Here is a 26,176-nt window from a genome sequence, read left to right on the forward strand (position 1 = left end):
CGATTTTTTCCACTACCTTATATTACGAATTTCGATCAACTAAATTAGTTGACAACCACTGTAATACATCTTTCTAACCAACCAAATACCCAAAGCACAAACACATTTTATTATAACACCATTTTTCTGAAACAACAAATGATTCAAAACTTGTACACATATCCCTCTGCCTCTCTGTTTTTGTTTTCTAGTCTCCAAGATTTTTAGGTAGATTGAACAAAAGAGAGTTTTTTTATGTAAAGTGGGAATAAAATTATACCAAGAGAAAGTATTCTCTTGGAAAATTTTACTATCATTATACGAAGTACTAAAGAATTTAGCATTTGATCATGGAATTGTAAAGATCTTGGAGTGCCAAAGGATAGACAAGCAAGAAAATTTTAGCAGATACAAAAATTACTAAAACAAAAATACTCATTCATTACATCAATCTTTTTTACTACTATGCATTACATCATTCAACTTCAAAAATTATATTTGCCTTGCCATGAGCTCTGTTTCAGCCAATACAGAACAACTCAAACCATTTTTGTCGTACCCAATTTAGGATCCTTGTTAGTCATTCAGTTTAACACAATAATTGCTGACATTTGTATATCCAATAAACCAGCAGAAAAGCTTGAGAGTTTTAAGATAAACTACCTCTCAGGCTTTAACGAAAGGCCACAACTTCCCAATAAATTCACCATATCCTGAAAAGTATCAGACTTCTGCTTTATGTCTTCTGAGTCATAGCAGCACTGGAAAAAGATGGAAGATATTAGGGGAGAAAAAAAAAAAAAAAAAAAAAAAAAAAAAAAAAAAAAAGATAATCACAATACTACTTTGAAAAACATATATATGTCCATTCTACATAGATTATTAGCTAAAAAAACAATGTTTTGCTTGTTTGATAAACTAGAAGGACCACAAAGTTATAGACAAGTAATTGCTAGTTATCTTCTCTCGACCTTAAGTAACAAGCACAACATTGTCTTTTCTCTACATACCCATCCACATGGAGGAAGACAGGCTATGTCACAGAGTCTGACAACGTTTATACCAAGTACTAGCAGCTGTGTTACACATCTAAATTTTTTAATCAAGAAAAGCTACAATGCTGAAATCATACCAAAATTACCTTTTGTAAGACTCCTAAGAAGAATGTTTCATCCATTTCCTTTCTCACTCAATGAAGAACTTCTTCCTGAACGGCTGGAGTGGCTGGCCAGACGCCAGTTTGAACTCACACCCAAATTCAGCTTCTAACAGTCGATGGTTATCTTTAGCACGGTTCATCACAAAAGAAACATTCATATTATCTCCTTTACTACATCGAATGGGAGAATTTAAGAGGAAGACCTGAGATATAGAGACGAAAAAAAATATCACAACAGTTGCAAACTGGCAATGACATAATTTAGTATCAAGCACACCATGAGAAGCAATAATGTTCAGTAACTAATGAAAGTATGAAACAATTTTCATCACCCTGATCCTTGACTTATATATCATCCTCCCATCATAAACTTTTCCTAATTTAAGACGCAATTATTTTGGGATAGGGAGGATCATATATTCATATATAATAAAATCCCCAATAATGGCCCCATAAGTAAAACTTTTTCTCTTAATTTCAAAAGAAAACCAGACAAATATATGTCAGGTAGTCGATAATAGCAGAGAGTGCCCTCTGGCAACAAGAATAACGCATCCAAAAGAACAAACATAATGCTCTTCTTTCTTTTCAATGAAAAGGTAACTAGAGATTTTCATGTAACTGTATATTCATCCCCAGAAGTATTCATCAAAAGTCAACACAACTGAATAATGGCCATAATCAATAAAATAAACCTACTAGATTCATATGAAGACAGATTAACTCAAGGAGTAATCACTGTCTATAAATTAAAATATGCCTATCTTCTAAGTTCCAACTAATTGAAGAATAAACAAAATTCAAACATGCTTTGTTTTAAAAAAAAAAAAATTAACAAATAAAACATGCTATATCTTTATTTGCTGCGGTACTTACTTGCTGACCCCAATGTGTGCCATTTTCAATACTTGGGGCGGTTGACAACTCAATCTCAGTTGTAGCAGGACTTTCACTTCTTCCCTGAGATACCAAAATAATAAATGTACAAAAAAATATATAATCAATGATTTTTTTTACAAAAATCAAGCGTGCTTTGGACATAATAAAATTCTACTTACTCTGAAATGAACATCAAACCAGCCTCCAAATCCAGAGAACTTTGTATCCTCCTCCAAGATTGATGAGAAAAATTGAGTTTTGATAACAAGGATATCTTCAACAGTAGCAGTTAAACAATCCATCTCCTGGATGATGGAAGCTGTTCCGATGACTTGTTCAGGACGAAGGTTGTTCCACAATGAAGTCTGAAATTATAACGGCCAAGCTCAATAAAAGATATAATAAAAGCTAATGTATTTGATAAAAAGGAAAATACTTAAAACTGGAGTCGAGGACATCATTCATTTGCCATAACTACTTAAATTGCCAGTTCATTTCACATAATGGTAATATGAGAAGCAACATCTGTATGTAATTAGGCGATACATGTCACATCACATATGATCAATATCAATGTACAAAGAATGCATCTTCAACAATTAATTACTTGTATGAATTTTTTGTTGAATATTTATCACCAGTGCTAAGAAGTAACCTGAAACAAAGCTATAAACATTCAAGCAAACATATGTCATTCATGCACATTACATTAGCACATACACCTGCAGCAACCATGCACAAAAGTTCACATTTAAACACCAAAAAAGTGGTTGTCAGGGGGAAAATGCAGCGTTGCTCTCAATGACCTTCAAAAAAAAAAAAAAAAAAAAAAAAGAGAACTCTTATTTTCTGAACACACTTGTACAAAGATGTAAATTTTAGTTTTACAGTTTATAATTATGAGAATTTGAACCCATAGACGAAATGGTAAACTGAGCATGAAGAGAACAAAATTCCAAGCCTACCTCTAGAAGAAAAACATCATAATTTTTTTTCAATGCTTAAGAAAAAGAAATGACCACTGACCTGTAGGTAGTATTTCTTCTGCTCATCAGTAAAAGGCTCTGTGAGAATACTCATATCTACACCATAGGAGTTCCTAGTGTCATCAATAAAACCATGCCATTCTTCCATAGTTCCATCATAGTGATCCCTTTTCTGATCTATCAAGTGAGATTTTATAGGAGCCAACCATATGCGTGCATGACTTGGATACCTGCAATACCCGAATTTCCTTAAATTATTAAACATAAGGGTGTTATGCTAAATTTCATGACACAAGTGTGAATAGAGACAATCTATAAGAGGAGAGGCATCTCAACAATACTGTTATATGCATAACAATGTGATTTTAAAGCATGAGAAAATGGCCTCTTTGGAGTCTACAAAATTCAAATACTACCATATATATCCTTTCTCATTGGCAAGTGTGAGTCCTAGAATTAAGTCATCAAATAGAAAATAACTGTCGCTTATTTCTCACAAGACATACTGCTAAAAACAATTATTTTGGAAATCAAAGCAACTAACTTCAAAATCACCAATTGGCTAAAAACTTAGGTGATTGATCAACATTTCAAGTACTAAAACCTTAAAAATACTTGGTTAGAGTGTTAGACCATTGATGATTGTCATTATACCAGCTCATCTATAAATCCGCATAGGCATTGTAAACTTTGGGCCAACTCCAAATACAATCACTAGACTTTACTTCCCTAAGGTCTAACCATCGATCATTAGTCTTCACTCTACTATACTACTGAAGTTGCAGCAGCTCATCTCAAGTAAAATGCTAACAAGCAACTTCAAGTCTATATGAAGCAACAATCACTAGCCTGATTGCTTCCTTCACCATAATTTTTTACAAAGGCTATGCATCCCCAATAATGTATTGTTATCACCTAAAGCAATTCCACTTCCACATCAACTAGATTTTTTCATTGACAATTAACCTCTTGACTTGTTCGGTGTGTGCATGTTGATCTATTAATGGAAAAATCAACTATAAATGTCATCCCTAACTATATGTTCTTTGATTATTCAGTTCAGAGCCATTGAGAAACAATGAAGATTAGATTTAGCAAACAGCTCAATAGTAGCAACTGTGGTATGAATAATAAGTGATAACCAAAACTTACAACAAAATTCTACTTCACATTGATTTATTAACAAAACAATATAGCATCGCTGATGAACCCTTACACAAAAGTGCTCAAGGTGGATCTTCAACTAAACAATTCCTTGACTAAAAACACCAGACATACATTCGACAAACTAAGAAATTCTAGAGTCCGGTGTGGCTCATGGGTAGCTCGTAACCTTCTTCGGACTTCACAGCATAACAAGTCATATAGTATCCCTATACAAACTGAGGGGAGGGCATTAAAAATATGCCCTAAGCCTATCCAGCAGGGTTTCACAGCCATGGCAGGACATCCCAGTTTTAAGCCCCACAACCCCTCTTTATAATCTAAAGGAACAAAAGTGACCACTCAAAAAGCACTTTGTTTCGTGTTCAAATAATTAAAGAGTAAATAGCTTTCAAAAAAAAAAAAAAAAGAGTAAATACGTCAAAATCCAAACCTCAAACCACCTGCCAATACTTCTACTGTTCTATGGAGTTACAAGGATTTTAATGTTAGGTCCTTAATATTTCACTGTATTGCAGTTAATAAAGCCAGCCCCTTAAAAATCTTTACAAACAATAAATGAGGAAAGAGCTTCCATTTCCAGAACATACATCAGTAAAGATTGAAATCAGCAAGAAAATGCCACAGACTTAATATGACTTACATAACTCCAGTCGGCTTCAGCCATCGATCCCGTGCACAGATCACAGAGTCAAACATGGACTCACGAAGCAAAAAGTATCCCATCCACTCTGATATAATTACATCAACTGTTCATCCAGTAACATCATTAGTTACTTAATTTCACCAATCAAAGCTGAAAGTGTAAAAAACTTCAAAAGGACAAGAAGTAAAAACCTTTTTCCGGAAGAGTAATATCTTCCATAGAACCCTCAATGACTTCAACAACATCCTCAAGGCCATTCGCTTTAACAAGCAGTCGAGCATGCTCAGACATCTTTGTAGCTTCCACTGCATAGACCTTTCGTGCACCTGCTTGTGCAGACCAAATTGCAAGGATACCACTACCAGTTCCTACATCCAACACAGTCTTTTTCCGCACAAACAAAAAATGATAACACAAATCAGACCAGGAGATCAAACTTCAATCACTAATTCATTCATTATACCACATACATTTAGTCACTCACTGAAATCTCAAACCCTCCATTCAGACATAATCATCATCTTGTTCCAGCCCCTCCTAATTAAGAATATGACATGCATTTCCTTTAACAATGTCTTCACATCACTCATTCACAGTCGGGTCATTGTCCCCAAAAATCCCCATAAAACACTAACTATTACAGGAAAGGTAACAACTTCTTCCAGGAAATTCCAATAATATTATTCCGCAAATGCAATTATAAAAGGATTAATCAACATATTCAGAAACTTCACACAATGTGCTCCTACAAGCAACTCCCCCCAACCCACAAAAATTGCATAAAAAACACAAAATCCAGCTTACCCTTTTACACACAAACATTATTTCCACCCAAAAACACCCCAAATACCAATCTTTTTGCATAAATTTGATGAAAACAAGAACCCCAGAAAAAACTCCACAAAACCCAAGAAATACAAAAACAAATTGAAATGATTTTTCATAAATAAAGACATAAAATTAGAAAGAGAGAAAAGGGGTAAACCTTGCCAATAAAATGGTGTTTATTCTGGAAAATGGAGTTGTAATAAGCATCCATTCGAACACGATCAGAGAGCATTTCTTTCTGGTGGTACAAGAAAGAGTAAGTGCAGAAGTAATTGGCGTAATCTACACCTTTGTCCACCGTTCCTGGGCCAGCACCGCCGAGTCCCCGCTCTCCGCCGCCATTAACGTATGAGCTTCCCATGGTTTTTTCTCTCTGTTTTGGGTGTTGAGTGGAGTTGAGTGAAGAGAGAGAAAATGAGAGGGAGACTAGAGAAAGATGAAATTTTTAGGGCAAAGGCCTTTTATGCCCTTCACTTCTCAATGAATCAAATTTCATGAATGATAGTACAAGTATTTTAAAGTAGGTCCATCCATTTGTATTTGGTACTCCTCTTAGAGAATATATTGATTTGTTGAATGATCCTGAATTGACTCGGAGTGAATGGAATTTGAATCGATGCTTACACTACCTCCGTTACATATTATTTGCAACGATTAGACATTTTTTCTCTTTAGTTTATGTCAAATCGTTGCAAATAATATGTAACGGAGGTAGTAATTAAACTTGATGGAATGAAACTAAAATGAAAAGAATTATAAAGTACTCTACACTCGTATTAGACGAAAAAGTAGAAAAAAAAATGAAAAATAAGTCGAAAATAGTTTGTGATTTTGGAATAATACAAACAACACCATTTGCGATTTTCTTTAAATCTCTAATTGGTCCTTGGTGGATGAGTAACTGAGACAATGTATTTCATTCGTTTTACTAAAATTACAAGCATATATGGTTCTCGCTTTCTCTAATTCTTTTCTATTTCCCTAACACCACAAGTGTAATTTTTGCGTAATCACATGAGTTGAGCATCTTTACTGATAAAACTAATTGCTAAGGGCTTGTTTGGCATCATTTTTAGTTTTCAGTTTTTCTGTTTTTTTTTAAAAAACAAAAAACCAAAAACTAGAAATAAGAAAAAGGTGTTTCCACTTTTCTGTTGTCAATTTTAAAAATTATCATGATTTTAATAAGTCTTAATAATTTTTTATTCGTTATGTGACATATATAATATACTTTTAAAAACCAAAAAACAGAAAACCACAGCGATGCCAAAAGAATCCTAAATTAGCTTACTTTACCACATAATATTTCAAGTTATTTTTCTACGTTACTTACACTACAATGGTTACCTATTACGGAGTTGTAATTAAAAATCCAGTGCGTTTATGATCAATTGCCAACTATAATATTTTGATGCCTCTAACACCGAGATGTTAATTCGAATTGGCATGACTCGAATATAGTCCGACAAAAACTCAAGCTAGCAATTTACAGACTAACCTAATCTCCTCAATTCAATGAACTCTTCAACCAAACTTAAAACTAAGTATCAACCCATCACAAGTCAACCAAAAAAATCGATAAATGACCCAAATTGACACCTTTAGCCTTGACTCGAGGTGCAATTTTATTATTTTAACTAATTAATAACTTTTCATGATTTTTTGGGTAATTAATTACACATTTACACACAATCAAAAGTAGCAATTAGTATTATATACTCCTGGAGTACTATGGATTATCGTACTCCTTACACAATATATGAGTTATTTTGCGTACACTTTATGTTATTTTGTTTAAATGGCGTGTTATTTTGTTACAACAATATGTTATTTACTTATTTATTACTTCAACTTCAACTCATGCTATTTTTAATTTACATTAAATAACATGTACTTATTTAAAAATAACATATATATATAAATTGAAATAATAATAAATTCATATCAAAATAACATTAGCAGTGTTGAGTTTCAATGCATCGTGAAGAGAATCAAACACTTTAGAAGATACTAAATTTTTGGACATAAACACATTTAAACCCTTAAATTACCTTCAAATCAATTGATTTTTAAAAAACCCAGAAAATTAGAAGAAGAAAAGAGGAGAGAGAAAGTGTGTTTGATTTGAGTTGGAGTAGTGAGAGGAAGAGAGGGTGAGTGAGAGTGTGGTTGATTCCTAAAAAAACCCAAAAATTGGAAGAAGAAAGGAGAGAGAAAGTGTATGATTTTGAGTTGAAGTATTTGAGAGGAAGAGAGAGTTAGTGCGGGAGGAAGATGAATGAGAAATAGGGCGAATAACATAGATGTATTTAAAAATAACATACAGACAATTTAAAATAATAAAAAATTAACATTAAAATAACATGAGTTTTATAAAATTGGAGTACCGTGTACATTCCAGGAGTATGATAGAAATTGCGCAAAAGTAGGAGTAGCATTTCCTTTTCTTTATGTACATTGAAGAAGGTGAAAAATCAAACCAGAGTTTTCTGAAATTAGGGCCGAAAGTAATTTGATCATTTGTACTCATTTGAAGTCTGAAATTGAAATGCGACACATTTGGGTTTCTTAGTATGCAGCAGCAAAGAGTGCTTCTATCAGGTACATAATTAAAAGAATTCCGAATATTTATTCTCCAATAATTGGCAATAATAATTATTAAACTGTAGATTATTAGTAAAGTTTGTGGAAAATCATCAGCAAATATGCATGGTATATTCTTCATTTCTTTATTAGTTTATTGATTTGTATGTATCTACTTGCCCAAATGTCCACCATTGTTTGTTGCTAGTATATTATTCATCTTAAATTTAGTTTTGTATTATATATTTTTTTAATTTGAATTAATTAGTCAAAGGGTGTTTTTGATTTGATGGAAATATTGAATAAACTATGTTAATCAGTTAGGGTGTATTAGAATGAGGTCATGTCAAAAAAAAAAAAAAAAAAAGAAGAAGAAGAAGAATGAGGTAGTTAGAATTTACAAGCAAAGAAAAGACCAACATCTGTGAAAGCCATTTTAAGATTTGCCCCAATTATAAAGCATAATGGGTCATTAATTAAGATTGAATTAGTATAATACTTGATATAAATTTGGATAGGATGGTGTAGAGTATAGTATTACCATAACATAAAATTAGACATTTTTAAATATAATATTTATGCTTCTATGGTTTGGCCGGGTGAGGGTCTGAGGGGCGGACGAGTGATAATTCTAGCAAGCTAGCATGGTGTGTGTTGGTCTGAGGCTTGGTTTGAATTTTTTGGCATATACAAAGTACTATATACATATAATGAGGTTATTATGGTTTTTTCGGGCTTGAAAAGAAAATTGGGAAGAAAAAAGAGTTTAGGTAAATTTCTGATTCAACTCATTGTTCCTTGTTAAGGAAGGGGACAGGGATATTGAATATAGCCTCACTATTGTACCCTTGATTGGAATACAATTGAGAGTCCGAAACTTTTGATAGGAATGCTTCTTGATTGACTAATTGAGAGTACTACTAAGATTAATAAGTAAGGGCGTCTCTAATAGTTAAGCAAGATTTCTTATAGCTTGTCAGTTGTCACATTAATGTTATGCTACAATCTTCTGATCTTCTCCAATGTTGAGCTATAATTGATACTACATGTAGCTTGAATGACCCCATATATCAACCAATATGTTTTTTTTTTCTTCTTCAATTCAGATTTAAGCAAGGTAGTTTGTTTAGTTCAATAACATACTTTAAACAATAAAAAACTTGGCAACTATGAATTTTCATATAATCATATTTGTTGAGAATGGATGAAAATTTTGCAATAGTGAACTATATCCCCTTTGGCGGTTTGGCCACAAACCCATTGTGGTTTGAAGTGTACCATGTCATTTAATTATTGTAAGTGTTGAAGCATTAATCTGTTTCACAAGAAAATCTTATTATCAGTCAGTATAAGCCATGCCTTTTAATGTTTGCATTACATGGTGCTTCATGCTTGATCTACTTTGTGTCTACATGATTATTGTGGTTAACAACTATGTCCTGGTTAATCTAGCTATCTTGACATAAATGAGTGCGTCATTATTTGTGTTATTATTATTGGATAAATAGGTGTTCTTTACATGAGAAATGGTTATTAATTTGATCAAGTCAACTGGGATGGTTCCATGAGTCATATTATTTTGTTTATAAGTATTTAACTCTTTATATCTTCTGCATTAGTGAATGGTCAAACCTCTATCTGATGTCATCTGTTTGATTGACTTATGGCAGCAAATGAGAATGCTTAGAAGAAAGAATCAGGATAATTTCAAGAATCAATCTTCAACATTAGAAAATAATGGACTATTATACGCTTTTCATGGAGGGGGCTTAGTTAACTATTCTTTGATGAGCTTGTCACAGCTACAGGACAAGATTAGATATCCTCTTACCAGGACTCATTTGCTAATGGCTTGAAAAAGGCATATACTAAGTGGAATATTTAATAGTATCTTCTTTCCTTGTTCCCTGTCTCTGACAGAAATAAGTCTTATTTAGAACCTGAAATCATTGGTAAACTTCATTCTAGGATCAATCTTTGTTAGATGGAATCATGGGAGCTTCACTCATAGTCTATATGATTCCAAAATATGAGTAAAACTTCCAGAGAAAATTGTGAGAGAGTGTTTTAAGCAATTATGGAAGAGCAGAAAACTAGGCTGGTTGGTTTATTTCTGCTGTCTGGCCTTCTAATCTTGTTTGTTGGTGCTGCAGTTTTCTTGAAAACACCCTGGATTTTCTTCACTGTTCTTGGAATTATCATGATTGTGTCCTTTGGCATCATAGTATGGGTTTTTACCCAACTGGAGAAGCTATCCAGGAACAAGGAACTTTCTGGTTTTGATAAAGGATTGGGACATCCAACAAGGTTCCTTCATGAAGAACTTATACTGGCAACAGATAATTTCAGCTCAATTGTGGGCCAGGGAGGATCAGGGTGTGTCTATAGAGGAATGCTGAAGGATGGGACTTGTGTGGCTGTGAAGCGGATTGAAGGTCAGGAACGGGGAGAAAGGGAATTCAGAGCTGAAGTGGCGACAATTGGGTGTGTACAGCATACAAACCTTGTACACCTGTATGGTTATTGCATCATCCCAAAAGGACCACGCTTCCTTGTTTATGAGTTTGTTCAAAATGGCTCATTAGATCGCTGGATTTTTTCTCGTGAACACAACAAAAAACACCTGCCAGGTGGTTGCTTGCCTTGGAAGCTTAGGTATCAGGTTGCCATCGATGTGGCCAGGGCTCTCTGCTACCTCCATAATGATTGTCAGTCAAGGATTTTGCACCTTGATGTTAAGCCAGAAAATATACTTCTTGATGATAACTATCGAGCACTCGTGACAGATTTTGGGCTTGCAAAGTTAATGGGTAAAGAGGAAAATATGGTTGTTACAAGAATTCGGGGGACTAGGGGGTACTTGGCCCCTGAGTGGATCCTAGAGAAAGGAGTTTCTGCAAAGTCTGATGTTTATAGCTATGGAATGTTGCTTCTTGAAATGATTGGAGGGCGGAGGAACTTCCTTATGTCGTCTGCTGGGGATTTCAAAGGAAAGTCCATGAAGCCTGAAATGGAATTGTGGGAATATTTCCCAAAAACTGTCTATGAGAAAATGAAAGTAGGGGAGGTTATGGAAGTAGTTGATAAAAGACTGTTGGAAGAAGGAACTATTATTGATGAGAATGAGGTTAGAAGACTGGTCTACATAGCCCTTTGGTGCATTCAGGAGAAGGTTAAGATTAGGCCTAATACGGGTCAGGTGGTTAATATGCTTGAAGGCCGTTTGCCTGTTGATGAGCCCCCTGAAACCAAAATGTTCCTCCATGATCTTTTGTTAATGAAATCGGAGAAGATCCAAGGTCGGAATAATACAAAGGCTACTACTTTGCAGGTTTCTCAATTCTCTAACGATAAATCTCCAGCAGCTGCTTCAACGTCATCATTGTACCATTGATAATTCCACCTATCAGTCTATCACAATTTTGTCATATCAATAGCTTAGTGATTGCATTGGGGTTGGTTACTTAGGTAAATATTTCAATACTTTCTTTTGTTGGATCTCTTCTTCATTTCCCCTCTCCTTGTGTGGTTGTTTAAGATATAACTCAGACTCTCATTGACATGATCTTTGGTAACACTTGTCTTTGGCTGTTGCTCTCTTATATCCCGAAACATTGTAGCTGTCTTATAAGGCTTATAATGGATTTTTTTTAAAAAAATTGTTAGACTTCTTTCTGATTTCCATCTGTTATCTAACTTTGCCAAGAAAGTGTATTAGAAGTCAATTGCAGGATTCAAAAGGGTCCCTTTGAATGCATACCAAAATAATAATATGTTGTAACCACTTGCCACGGTTGTTAAATTGGAATAGGTTATTTATCAGGGCTATGTATCCACTTGCCACAGTTGTTTATGCTGATTCAAAAAACTGGTGGATTCGTAATGTGACAATGCTCAATTGCACTGCTGAAACCCTTTAAATCCAGTAAAGTTTCCTGAGATTTTCTTATTGTAATTGGCTCAATAGAAGACATGAGATTGTGATGACTTGGATGTGGTCGTTCAGATTATCTGAATATCTAAGGTCTCATACTTCAGTGTTCAGTGTCACCCTTGTCTTAGAAGTCAAAATGGCAGTACAAACTGGAAAAATTCACAGTTTTAGGTTTTTAGCATTATATTGCTTATGTTATATTTTACGGCATGTATGAATACTCATACTCAGTTTTTGTTATTGTGCAAATTAAAAATAAGTGCATTGAGTCAAAGTGATTGTGCCAATTACAAGCCATGTCACATTCTCTGTATCTAATAGCAGAATGAGCTGGACCTCGCCATTTCTAGGGAGCTTTCTTGAGATATTTTATCTACATTGATGTGTCTTCACATGTGGTGTGGTCTAAATTAGAAGCAAAATTAGCATTGACTATGAGAGGGGCAAATGATAGGAAAAATTATTCACTTTTTGAACCTTTTTTCTGCTTTTGGTAGGTTTGCCTTGATTTTAAGGGTGATAATAAATTTTGTTCGCAGGATAATCAATCTTTCTTAAGATGACGGCATTGCATTTGATTATTAGTTGTAGATCTTATAGTAAAAAGGAATATAGGATGCTCTTAATTTTGGATGAGTTGTATCTTACACACAAGCAATTACCATCATTCATGTCTTGCACTATGTGGAATGACTCGGTCAACTGCCCCAATGTTTCAACTTTTTGCTGATGAATACTCCATCAATAAGAAATTAATGTGAATAAAATAAAGAGAAAGGTATTGTATGTTGATGCTTCAGTTATTGCTAAAAAGATTTGATCAAAGGAGATGATATAAGGGAAGAAAATTTATCATTGACTTGGGCAACATTGTATTGAATAACATGGATGTACTTGTCTATCATGCTGTCCTCAAAATATGAGGAAAGAAGAAGGAAGATTGCTTTCTTCCTCATAGCACATCTTATTTTAGCTTTGAGTTTATGATGGATGACAAGTGGTCGAAGATACTTGCTCTGATATTGGTGGTGACTCTCATCTCCTTGATTACTGTATCTGCTCTGTATCTTGGACCTACCTGGCAATTCTTTTGTGTATTTGGTGTTTGTCTTACTGTTAATTTTGCTATCTTTATATGGCTTATCAGACGCCGGTCCAAGGGAGCTGCTCTTATTTTGCCTCAGAAATATGTGATGTCCCGGGAACTTTCTGTTCCCTGCAGCTTTCTCAGAAAAGTGGCTGGTGTTCCTACAAAGTTTCGTCAAAAAGAGCTTGAGCTGGCTACGGATAACTTCAATGCACTGATTGGCAGAGGGGCATCTGGAAGCGTTTTTAAAGGCATCCTAGGAGATGGTACTTGTGTTGCTGTGAAGCGGATAGAAAGTCAGGAACGTGGGGAGAAGGAATTTCTATCAGAAGTTGCAGCGATTGGAAGTGTACAGCACATTAACTTGGTAAGATTATATGGTTATTGCATTGTTCCTGGGGGACCACGGTTTCTTGTTTATGAGTTCATTCAAAATGGATCCTTGGATGGTTGGATATTCCCTAGAAGGGACAAAAGAAATCGACCAGCAGGTTGTCTTCCTTGGCATTTGAGGTATGGTGTTGCCATTGATGTGGCTAAGGCTCTCTCTTATTTGCACCATGATTGCCGGTCAAGAATTTTGCACCTTGATGTAAAGCCCGAGAATATACTGCTCGATGACAATTATCGAGCAGTTGTGTCAGATTTTGGGCTGGCAAAGTTAATGGGAAGAGGTGAAAGCAGTATATTTACTAATATACGGGGGACTAAGGGGTACTTGGCACCCGAGTGGCTTTTAGAAAATGGTATTTCTGCAAAATCCGATGTTTATAGTTATGGAATGGTGCTTCTTGAGATGATTGGAGGGAGGAGAAGTGTGCGTGTTCTTGACGATAGCAAAGATAGGTCTGTTAGGAAATATGAGTATTTTCCAAAAACTGTGGTGGAAAAAGCAAAAGAAGGGAAATTTATGTCATTGGTTGATCAAAGACTATTGGAAGGAAGGCATATTGATGAGAGACAGGTAAGGACATTAGTGTATACCGCGTTATGGTGCATTCAAGAGAAGGTCAGGCGTAGGCCTACCATGGCTCAGGTGGTTGATATGCTTGAAGGAAATATGCGAGTGGACGAGCCCCCGGAAACTGAAATGATCATTGTTGATCTGTTATCCATTGACAAAGACAAAGTTGGCCCTGGCATGTGCAGGCTAAAGGCTACTGGAGTAGTACTATCAGATTGCAATACAGCTGCTAGCACATCAACATTTGAGCCTGGTACACTTGTGTCAGGCCGATAATTCATGTGCCTGGTGCTGAAACTTGACTCCTATGCAGCTTTAAAAGGTATAATCTTCTGTTCATCTGCATTTTACTGCTGTTTTTCTTTATTTATTCCACTTCCATTCATTGTATTTTTTGCTTTTCTCAGCCTAAGATTGTGGTTGAACTGTGAAATACTATGCCCTGGCTTAAAATTTTCATGTATAGTTGTTGAGCATTTGTTATTTTCATGAGTTCCATGGTGATTGTGTCATGTCTGCAAAAAAAAAAACATTTTTATCAGAAAAAATTATGTTTTTATTTGTTTAGTTTAACCGATCAATGTTACTACTATATCGCAAATTTCATTCAAAGTGGGGAAAAAATTATAATTTTATACTTTCAATTTAGGATAAGAAGGAATATTTCACAAGACAACATAACTCCTCATTTCTTAATAAATTCCATCCATTTTCCTATACGTCACCCCTCTGCATAACGTTCACCTGTAATACGGAATGAAATTTTTTAACTTTCGTAGAGTAATCAATATATCTTAGCAGAATGTGAAGTAATGAGAGGAATCTAAACTCGAAATATCACCTACAAGATGACATGATTGTAAGCATCTGTCATTAGTGAATCACGGATCTGATACTTAACAACAAGACATTATTCCAAAAGATGTGCAAAAGTGGGAGAATAAGAGAAGTTGGATTCACGCTTGTAGGAATCATTCCAAATCTCCTTTTTTTGCACTTTGTGTTGACAAAACTTGACATTAAGTCTTTGGTCCTTGGTTGACATCATACCACAAATATAATGTTCTTGACTCAGTAATATGACAGGCTTGACAGCTAGATTTATTCATTATTATTATTACATGTATTTTTTATTTCATAAAGTCAACTATCATACACAAATTTCATACCAGAGTAATGATTCGGAATTTTAGCAGGATATGCCATCTAGTGGCTTCCCTGTAAGAATAACATTACAAATTGTGTTTGTAATGTTCTGTATGCATAACTATCTGGCTTCTTTTGAGCTTGTTGGGACAATGGTCCCACCTTTTGGGAGAGGGTTTTGGTTTGAATGCCCTTACGTATGCCCAAAATAGCAAAATTTACTCCAGGGTTGGACTAAATTCGTCGATCCTTTGTAGCGTTTTATCATTGTTTGTCATGATTTAGTAGCACAATTATTAACATCATATTTTGGTTACTGATGTTTAGTTGCAGAATCTTCCTCACGGGACACTCTTGATAGAATGCTCCCCTGAGTTTCCTTATGTTACGTGTACGTATTGCATAAATCCATATGTATGGATCAAATTATCAAAGCTGCTCCTTTTTAGCTTGTTATCATCATCTAAAATCATGTCTAATAAACTACTGAGACTTGCTAATTACTCGATAATGAGCATAAGCTCTTACTTTCATTCTATAAAAAATTTCTGTTGATATTTTCAGTTTGAGAAGGTACTGTAAACTTACTAAATTGTGTTGTGAAGAATATGCCAAGGTTGATATCCCAGCTTTAATATCAGTGGGAAGCTAGTTAGATACATGTATTGCTCTTTACAGCATATGGCATTGCTTCTTTATTCTTTTTTTGACTTATTCAGACCAGATAATCCTAACGCTGAGCATTTTGGTTCTGTGTTTAGGTAATGTTGCTGAGATGGTAATGCGTTTGTAACGATGGCGTTACTTTGCTCGATTTAGCCTTAAGAAATCCGGGGTGAATCTCAAATTTTCGACCCCATGGAGCCTTTTTTCTTTTTTACTCGTTCCTTTGATACACATTCAATGTTTTGTGTTTGCTATGTAAAATTAGATTTTTACTCTTTTTTTTTTTTTTTTTTTTAAGTATTGGTGTAAGTCGTGTAACACTGAATGCAAAGTTTGAAGTAATCTGATGTAATGATTAATTAGATCTCTAAGAGAATTGCTTTTTGGCAAAATCTGTAATTAGTCATAATTTAATTTATGTATTGATTGAGTTTCTGACCAATTTTGATTTTTGCAATTTTTAATGGCCACTTAAAGCATGAACTTTTTGATTGATTATTATGTCCGACTTTATCCACCAAAACAGTGTAGTATAAATGATACAATTAGTTTAGTTTTTGGGTGGTGCAATGATAGTAATAATACTCATTTTACGGAAAAAGCTACACATACATTCATTGTATGTGGGAGCCACATACATTGTGACATGGCAGCATGTCATAGGTTCTTTGTTTGGGGCCCAAGATCCACTTATTTTCAAATTTCATTCAAATTTGAATGAAAATTCAAAGGTTTGAATTTCAAATTAATGGTCATTTCCAATGCAATTAGTTTAATATTTTTTTTGTAAAAAAAATAAAAAAAAATAAAAAAAATATTTCTGCAACATTGATGAACATCGCAGAGAGAAGGAACGAAATGGGCGACGAAGGAAGATGAACAAAAAGAACCTTGAAGCTGCTTCATTATACTTGCAGACGCTTAAATTTACATCAACCACAAATTTTATTCGGTTTAATTGAACAAAATAATTGTTGTTTACATGAGAATATTGAGAAATTTTGAGTTGATTAGGTTTCGGAATTTTCGATTTGGGGGTTTACGAACTGGATTGATTCTAGTTAATTATGTAATGTATATTATTATTTGCAGAGTTATTGTGTAATTGACTTGTTCTTCCTCCATTAATCATATCCAATTCATAAATGGGTATGTTTGCAGAATATACCTATTTTCAATTGATTAGTGAAATGAGTCTTCTCTTTCTATCGATTTCAAATGGATTTGGATTTTTTGTTGGAATACTATAATTGTTAAAGGCACATAAGTAACCGATTGCATATTGAATATTAGATAATTAAGAGATTTGAAGTCCGACAACAGCAATGGTTGAAACAGGGCTTAGGTCGTCGACGACGATGGCGGAAAACCCCCCAAAATATTCGAACAATTTTATTAGATATTTTTTTAGTAACTCAGGAAACTATATTTGGTACGAAAAAAATCTGAAAACATTATAACAATTCATACTATGATTTTTAGTAACATAGAAAAGTATATTTGGTAAGAACAATTCATATTATAACAATGGATTTGGATTTTTGTTTGGAATACAATAATTGTTAAAGGGCACACAAGTAACTGAAGTCATATTGATAAATAAATAAATTGGAGATTTGAAGGTTGACGACAGTAATAGTTGAAAATGGTCTTAGGTCGACAAGGTTGTTGACAGTGGCGAAAACCCCCAAAATATTCATACAATGCTGTTTATAATATCTTTAGTAACACAGGAACTATATCTGGTAAGCACATATCTGAAAAGGACACAACCATTCTGTAATTTTTAGTAACATAGGAAACTACATTTGGTAAGCACATAATGTTTCCGAATTACATAATTCCTTAAAAGCGCATAATTTTTCCCTTTGGGATTTTTTTTTACTGTTACCTTTATAGCGATATTGTGTAATTTTTTTTTTTTTTTGGTAATTATAACTTCCAAAGGTTACAAAAAAGGAATGTATAATATTAGAGTGGCGTCGACCTTATATAATTGTATTTGCTTAAAATAAATTCATGTTTTGAGGAAAAAGGTCCACCTATCAAGTCTTTTGAGAATTAGATAATGTGACACCATCAATGAAAAGTAATAAGAAACCATGGTGAAAAAGTAAAGGTAATCAAGTAAATATTATTTTTCTTAATTTGTTCAATAGGTTAGTACATTAATTAGTAACCGTATATATGTTAGAGAAAAAATGTAATATATATAACTTGTTTTTCTAGTAATAGGGGATGCTAATTCATGAAATTAGTTGTAAACAATATAGATTATTAATTTAGCAATGATAAGTTTTTGTCAATTGAAATAATTATTTAATGTAAGATACATGATCAAAATAATGAAATTAAATAAACACTATAAATTTTGTTAGACGATCACCTTAAACACTTAAAAACTGTTTACTTGTCAAAGGACTTTTCTATATTACAGAGTATAAATATGTAATAAATGTAATATTTCTTTTCAAATCCTTACTAGCATCACAATATGATAAGTTCATTTAAAAAGATAATCGGTGGCTTCTATTTCATTCTATATAAAAGATTTAACTGAAAAGTCTTCATTTGTATATAGTCCTTATTGATATATGACATATCTTATACTTCCTATGTTACTATTTACTTGACTAACATTTCTAAAATGAAAATGTCACATTACTTGACCCGTACTATATTTGGTATGCTTTTGGTAGATAAAGTATCTAAATTATCCTTATAAAGTGCAATTAATGGTAAATACGTAAATAAACATATTAGAGGATATACTCTCATCTATTAATAAGAATTTAATCATTAAATCACACAAGGGAAAAGTTTAGATGCAATTAACATCATATCAAGAGGAGCTTAATTATAGGTAAACTAACATTATTAGAATATAAATGTCCTCACACTATTCATAAGTGTTTTATCATACTTAAAAGTTAGGGACATATATTCCCACATTATTAAATAGATTTTTCCCTTTTATTTAGTATCTTAATTTGTAGTCGTGTATGTGTTATAGGTTTTAAAAAAGATATAAAACATTTTTTTTTAGTAACAACACTATGAAAAATCAAATAATTTTAAACAGTACATAAAATAATCCTTAAATGTCGTTTAATTAAATACTATAATTTGTACAATGTGATATGTTTGTATGTTTTTAATAAATTTAATAAATAGCATGAATAATGGGTTCTTCGCTTCTTCCTTTATTGATTATACTAACCAATAGGTATTAAAACATGTGGTTTGTTACTAAAAAAAATGTCGTAGTTACTAAAATAATAGTACTATAAAACTTTGCAAATAAAAAAGATAAATTATAAACACACGAGAGTATTTAGCAATAAGCGATTAAAATTTGTGTGTAACCTTAACTTTTGTGATTTCATGTTAACTTTCAATTATTTGATTAAAAACCTTCAAGAAATGAATAAAACCCTCCAATATAATATATGAATTAATCCGCACAACACGTACTTGATCATTGTATAATTGTAGCTAACATCACTTATTTAATTTTATATAGTTCCTTATACGTAATAAATATATGATATGTACTTTTTTTGGTATGTTTGAAATTTTTGTAGTAACAATAATGACAAATTACTAACCCTTCTTTAAAAAAGTTAACAAACATAGTAAGGTTAAAATTGTCCAACTTCATAAATTTTTTAAAAATATATCGATATGGATGTCTACAAAAAGATCTTTAAAAAATAATTCTATTGGTTTTTTTATAATAATTTTTCGATTTGTAGTTTGTAAAATATCGTTAAATGAAGTATTATTCGATTCTTATAATAAACATCTCTCTTCATTAATTACGTTGACTAGGATGCTATTTTTTCAGTAACAAAATTGTGTATTTTAGTAACCTAAAATATTTATTTAGTAACAAGAAAGATTTTTTGGCGCCAATGAAATTTGTCCCGCCTTGTTATGGTAAATGGCGCCCAAAACAAAAAACTTTTCCCTCTCATTTTTCCCTCTCATTTTTTTAGCTAATGATGAGTTGTCAATTTTTAATTGGTAATGTATGTTGGGACCACATACATTCAATGTATGTGTATCATTTCCCCTCATTTTACTTCTTACATAGCTTTATGTGTGTTAGTGTTACAAATATATTACCCGTAGTTCCAAGTGCACATTCTACAAGGAGATCTTAGAAGGTTTTTTTTTCATTTGTCAACATGTTTTTACACATGAAAGTTACAACTACCTCCGTTTCATATTATTTGCAACGATTGTATTATTTTTTTGGTGTTTAGAGAGCCACAAGGACGGGGGTGAGAATCGATCCTAAGATCTCCTGGAATCGGGAGGGAAGCTCTAACCACTTGAGCTATCCCTCACTCTAATCAACATGATAGTCTTTATTAGAAACACTTAAAAAATAATTACAATTACAACCATTATGGTCCGGTACATGTATTAATTATACCTATTTTCAAATAGAAAACAAAAATTATGATAAAAATTTGAATTACGATATACTCGTATAATCGTATACACCAACTGTGAAACGCTTCCAACATCGTTCTCCTTATTGAACAGATTAAAAGCTCGTTCTAAGCTATAATCTAGGGCCTGTTCTCTTCAACAAAGTTCAGTTGAGTTCAGCTCGTTCAGTTGATTAGAACAGACCCCTAACCCGATAGACAATAGAATAACGCCATAAAAAGGTGAAATTCCGTAAAATGAGGAGGATTAAAATGAATGAAGGTTATAAAAGGACAAGTACACTAACGGATGCCACGCCATACAATCAGTCGCTCACCTCACAACTAACTTCTTCTGCTCTCCGTTTCTCCGTCATTCCTTTCTTCAGGTTTTTTTTTTCTCTCCCTAATTTACTCGCTTAAACCCTAATTTCTGCATTTTTCTTCTTACGATTAATCTTTTCATTCAATTTGTGATTTTCTCTCTTTTGATTTAATCGCTTCCGCGTAAAAAATCATCTGTTTGATCTCATTTTTGAGCAATTCACTCTATCTTGATAGGGTATCCATTTGAATTTTCTGATTTTTTTTTTTTTTTTTCAATTTTTGAGGTGGTTTAATGGAATAATTACTAGTATTTTGTATCGTTGACTTCTGAGATTGTTGCATTGATGTTCCAGTATTGCTTTCAATTTGTGGAATGATTATATGATTATTGTAGATGATTGATTGATTAATTAATTTGTTTTGGTTGAAATGCTGCAGAAATTATACAAGATTGTAAGTATGAGCTTCAGTGGCGCATCTGCTGGTTCAGGTTAGTTGCTTCCACACTTTTAATTATTGCCAATAATCATACCATTTTTTGTGAAGCTTTTTGAGTTTTCATAGTTAAATTTGGGGCAATTTACTGCTGATTTTGTGCTTTATTTTGTGGAAGTTGCTTTGGGAATATGTAATTTTGATTTGATTTTGATGTGGAACTGAAATGAAGCGAACTAATGTGACATAAGCCTTTAATCATGATATGTAGTTGTAAATGGCATTGCTCGCAGAAAGAAACAAACAATCTCTGTCTTGAAAACATGAATCATATTGAATATGGTGAATTGGTGATAGATAAGTAACTCTTATTACTTAAAGATACCGAGTTTAGGCATTTTTCCATCTTTTTGGGATAGAGACATACTGATTACTGAAGGTATTATTTTGAGTTTTTGACTGTGTAAAATTATCCCTTCCGTGCTCTGTTAGGAATTGGGATGTGTTTAGCAATTAGCACTTTCCGAAGAAGTTTGTAGGCAGCTAGCTTAGACAAACCTTGTTTTTTTGCTGGTTGGCAAGAGGATCTTCATGTTCTAGGAGATACAAATATTCATAGGATGAATTCACAGAGGCAAAATGTTGCTGTCCTTTTGTCAAAGCGTCGTACTATAAGAATCTAACATCGGGCTGGGGTCCCCCCCCCCCCCCCCCCCCCGGTTTTGAAGGATAACACTCAAATACCTGATATTCGATTAAGGTGTTGGATATGTGTTCATGTGTTGGACACTGTTACAGCCTAGATATTGAGAGTAACAAAGCCAGGTGTCTTTGTTTTAGAGAATGTCAGTCCTATTTCTCTCATTCTGTTATAGTTTCTTTGCTGCTGCTATCTTCTCACCAAATATAGAGCTGGGTTTTTGAGTTATCAAGCTTTGAGCGGCTGAGATGAGAATGGGCGGTTGTATGAGTAATTTTATTAGACATAATTAGGCTTCCAATTTTCATTTTACGATTAGCCTTGTACTCTGTAGTTAACTATTTGACTTTCTGCTAGTTCCTTTTTTAGGTAGTAATGCTGCAAGAAAGGCATATGAGTTTGGACGAACTTATGTGGTTAGGCCCAAAGGCAAGCACCAGGCAACTGTAGTGTGGCTACATGGCCTTGGTGATAATGGTGGGAGGTAATTCTGCTGAATGTAATAATATTTTGTTGCTCATAGCTGTTATTTATTTCCTCTCTTTTGTATGTTTTGTTATTTCTTTTATTTTTATATGTCCTTGTTGACTGATTCCTCTACTGACATTGAATTATCTATTTTTACATATTTGGTTTCGAAAAGATAATCCAACTAAATATCAGAAACTCATGATTTCAGTTTCCTCCTCTATTTTGGGTGGTGGTTTACTTGTTATTCTGATGTGTGGATATTAAATTATGGAATATAGATGATAAAAAGTCGTCTAACTTTGTTATGTGTTTCTTCTGGCAGCTGGTCACAAATTTTGGAGACCCTTCCTTTGACTAATGTGAGAACTTTGAATTGAATTTGGTTTTATGCTTACTCTCGCATTTTAGTATTCTGACTGGTCTTTCTTTGTGATTATTTTTTGTAATGCAGATTAAATGGATCTGCCCAACTGCTCCAACCCGGCCCATTAGTTTATTTGGTGGCTTTCCTTCTACTGCTTGTGAGTTTGCTCAGATCTTTCTTGATATTTTTCCTATGTGCAATAGCTTTGCAAGCTCATATTTGAGCTCTTAGATACCATTTTCTTTAGAGAGATATGTATACTTGATTTTATCACCTACAGAACTGTATCTAATATGTTGATATGCAATAACTATGAATGGTTGTTTATCTAACTATGTATTGTGCTTTAGTGTGCGTTGGATGCTTAAATGTCAATGTGTCACGATCTGAGGAAGGTGGATTCTAACACGATGGAACTCACATACCGAGCATACTTCATATACATTAATTTGTTACAATAAGAATTAAATATAGATTATCATGATGAGGAATTGCTGCATTTAATTCCTGGGATAGAATTTGTACTGTCTACCTTTTGTGATCAAATAATGTTTTATAATGAGAAATTGAGTTTATCATTGCTTGTTGTTCCAATGATGGCATGCACAAAATAAATTTCTATCACATGAGTTTATCATATTTTAGTTTGTGAAGTGTTTATCTGGTTCTACACTTCTACTCAATGTTTGGGCTTTTTATGCTCAAGTATGAAGTGAAATGTGTTGAACAAGGTCTTTACCTTGTCTAGTTTTGCACAATGGTGGATGTTGTGCATGCACTTGCATTCTTTCCATATGCCATCTTGATTTTATAACAAATTGCTAATTAGCTGTTATGAACCACAGCTGAATTTTTGCAGTTTTGCAATGCTGACATAATCGGTTGCAATGCGAATTAAATCAGGGTTTGATGTACAAGAACTATCTGAAGATGCTCTGGATGATGAAGAGGGACTGGATGCTACAGTAGCACATGTGGTTAATTTGCTGTCTACTGAGCCCACTGACAGTAGGTTCCTTTCTCTAAGTTTTAACTTTATTTTGACACTTTTTAGCTGCATGTACCTTTCATTTAGACTTTCAAGCGATGACTACTAATATTCAGGGTTCATAGGCAATTTGGGAACCTGTAGTTTTAAGAGTCCTGAATATATATTCTGAGTGTATGTATGGTCGGAAAAATTTTCCCTTTGCCACAATTCCTCTCTGAGAGTCCAAGGAACCATCTATATTGGCTGTAGATTTCATTGGTCTACCTGGCCAATCATAGGGAACATTAATGCGGTTGTTGTTGAGATTAGTTGGCACACAATTTGATCATCTTTAGTGTATATCATGCAATATTCTGGATAAAAATTGTAAACATATACAAGTAACTCTTTATCATTATAGAATCCCAGTTTGGGTGATTGATCTGATACAGTGGTGGTCAAATGTTGTTGGAGAAAACAAACAACATTCTTATACAACACAAGTCGTCTAGATGTACTGAACCCCTGCCATAACCAGATTTGGCTAAAAACAACTTCTCTCACAAAAGGAATGGTAGTTTGATGTCGATGAATTAACTAATGGTGGAGAAACACCTGCTAGAGCATGGGAGTAGATGACTGATGCAGTTGGCTAGGGGTGGGGAAGGGAGTTAGGAAAGAATGAAGTGGAACTCATGGAAGAAATACAAATTCTAGTGACTAAACCATTGGTAGTGGTTTTTTTTTTTTTTTTTTTTTTTTTTAATTTATTTTTTTGTTTTTTGTTTTTTGTTTTTTGTTTTTGTCTGCACTTTTTTTACCTCATTAGAATTTACTCTTTAAAATTTGTTTCAATGTAATATTTCTTCTTCCATTTTCGTTACCAACCTTCATTCTCAAAACCTAATAATTTTACTCTTATCAAGTTCTGTAGCTCTTGTCAGTTGTCTGGTTTCCGCTAGTTTTGGTATTCAATTGAACAGCATTTTTAACTGAAGGCCTTTACCATTTTCATCCAAATACATAATTTAGTGTTGGGTACACTTAAATACTTAGGATGGATCTATGGTTCTTTTGAGTAGAATCCTTGGTATGAGAAACTCTAGAATGAAACTTTATTGAGACACTGCCTTTAGCTTCAATCATTTCATTACATTTTTTTGCTTAAAATGCCATTACTTTTGCTAGTTGTGTGATACAATTGGCTTTTGCTTATAAGTAGCTTGGCTTTAAAAGTTGTTGAATTGTAGTATTAATATGTATGTTATTAATTGCAGTTAAACTTGCTGTCGGTGGTTTCAGTATGGGTGCAGCAAGTGCCCTTCATACTGCTGTATGCCACGTGTCCAGGAAATATGCTAATGGAAAAGAGTTTCCAGTCAATCTGAGTGCAGTTGTTGGGTTAAGCGGCTGGCTTCCTTGTGCTAAGTAGGCTTCTTCTACCTACACATTTCCCCTGTTTCTCTATGTTCTTTGATTATTTACTCACTTCCTGGAGTGCTAACCTCTGTTGAACATTTTCTTAGGAGCTTGAACAATAAGCTAGCTGCTAATGAGGCTCCAAATCGGGCTGCATCTTTACCTATAATGCTTTGTCATGGCAAAGGTATGAAACTAGTGCAAAAATATTTGAAGTTTTGGGTAAAAAAAAATAGATTTTGTTTCTGGCAAACCCTGCTGGGAAATGGTAAAAGTACTTGGTAGTATAAGGAATTTAGATGATATTGTGAATAAAAGGATTCCCCCTTTCAACTCTACATTTAGAAAAAATTATAAACCCAAAGCATTTTTTAATGGCAGTTGATGATGTTGTTAAATACAAGTTTGGAGAGAAGTCTTGGAAGGCGTTGTCTTCTAGTGGCTTTGGCGACGTCACATTCAAATCATACGCTGGGTAATAATAATTTAATGCTGCAAATGTCCTCCCCCCATTTTTTTATTTTTTTTTTATTTTTTTTTATTTTTTTAGAAGAATATTTTGCATGTTTGAAATTCACTTATTGTTGGCTTTGATTGCAGGCTTGGTCACTACACTCACCCTGAAGAGATACAGGATATTTGTAGTTGGCTCAAATCAAAATTGAATCTCGATGGTTGATGAACACTTCCATGCCTGGCACAGTAGAATGGAAACCTGATAAAAGAGTGGGAGGAATTCATTTTTATGATTTAGGTTACTCTTTTACAATGAGATTTTATGTGTTAATTTCAGAGTCACTCGTGTTTCTCTGGTTTGATTGTTTCACATATTAGTTTGTATCCAGACAGACGGTATTGGTGAATTAACCAAATATGCACTTTGAATTGTCTGCTTATATGATAATTTGGTGATGCATTTTGTGGTTGGAGGAAAAAAATGTGAAGTTGTTGAATAATTTGTGTATAATGTGTCTGTTCTTTGTGCAAGCTGTATCAGTATCCTGCATCTTAAGTTTTCCTAGATCAAAAC

At 33.6% G+C, this 26,176-nt stretch overlaps 3 protein-coding genes and 1 pseudogene across 6 annotated transcripts; 3 read left to right on the forward strand and 1 right to left on the reverse strand.

Moving 5' to 3' along the window:
- Window positions 1-364: 364 nt before the first annotated feature.
- Window positions 365-6,078, reverse strand: LOC145611448 (protein arginine N-methyltransferase PRMT10-like). The gene is made up of 8 exons (XM_081666779.1): window positions 5,799-6,078; window positions 5,005-5,197; window positions 4,811-4,916; window positions 3,044-3,233; window positions 2,197-2,382; window positions 2,015-2,098; window positions 1,121-1,341; window positions 365-740 (listed from the first exon to the last, which is right to left on the reverse strand). The coding sequence occupies exons 1-7, from the start codon at window positions 6,000-6,002 to the stop codon at window positions 1,165-1,167; spliced, it is 1,140 nt and encodes a 379-aa protein (XP_081522905.1). The 5' UTR covers window positions 6,003-6,078; the 3' UTR covers window positions 365-740; window positions 1,121-1,164.
- Window positions 6,079-8,092: 2,014 nt separating this feature from the next.
- Window positions 8,093-11,686, forward strand: LOC145612246 (putative receptor-like protein kinase At5g20050 pseudogene; annotated as a pseudogene). The gene is made up of 2 exons (XR_014106561.1): window positions 8,093-8,242; window positions 9,895-11,686. The product of XR_014106561.1 is annotated as a putative receptor-like protein kinase At5g20050 pseudogene (transcript).
- A 1,455-nt stretch (window positions 11,687-13,141) lies between these two features.
- Window positions 13,142-16,329, forward strand: LOC145612302 (putative receptor-like protein kinase At5g20050). Its single transcript, XM_081667673.1, has 2 exons — window positions 13,142-14,531; window positions 16,117-16,329. Exon 1 carries the CDS (start codon window positions 13,142-13,144, stop codon window positions 14,483-14,485), a length of 1,344 nt encoding a protein of 447 aa, XP_081523799.1. The 3' UTR covers window positions 14,486-14,531; window positions 16,117-16,329.
- Window positions 16,330-20,751: 4,422 nt separating this feature from the next.
- LOC145610299 (uncharacterized) lies at window positions 20,752-26,113 on the forward strand. 3 transcript variants are annotated; one of them, XM_081665621.1, is made up of 10 exons: window positions 20,752-20,849; window positions 21,226-21,277; window positions 22,280-22,406; window positions 22,716-22,752; window positions 22,845-22,914; window positions 23,661-23,765; window positions 25,005-25,155; window positions 25,254-25,333; window positions 25,528-25,621; window positions 25,747-26,113. In XM_081665621.1, exons 2-10 carry the CDS (start codon window positions 21,247-21,249, stop codon window positions 25,823-25,825), a joined length of 774 nt encoding a protein of 257 aa, XP_081521747.1. In that variant the 5' UTR covers window positions 20,752-20,849; window positions 21,226-21,246; the 3' UTR covers window positions 25,826-26,113. The 3 variants fall into 3 exon arrangements, with proteins under 3 accessions (XP_081521747.1, XP_081521748.1, XP_081521749.1); XM_081665622.1 differs by having other exon boundaries at window positions 22,292-22,406; XM_081665623.1 differs by lacking the exon at window positions 20,752-20,849 and adding an exon at window positions 20,949-21,022 and having other exon boundaries at window positions 22,292-22,406.
- Window positions 26,114-26,176: the final 63 nt, after the last annotated feature.

Source organism: Chenopodium album, chromosome 24 (assembly GCF_948465745.1).
Source record: "Chenopodium album chromosome 24, dcCheAlbu1.1, whole genome shotgun sequence".
Lineage (NCBI taxonomy): Eukaryota > Viridiplantae > Streptophyta > Magnoliopsida > Caryophyllales > Amaranthaceae > Chenopodium > Chenopodium album.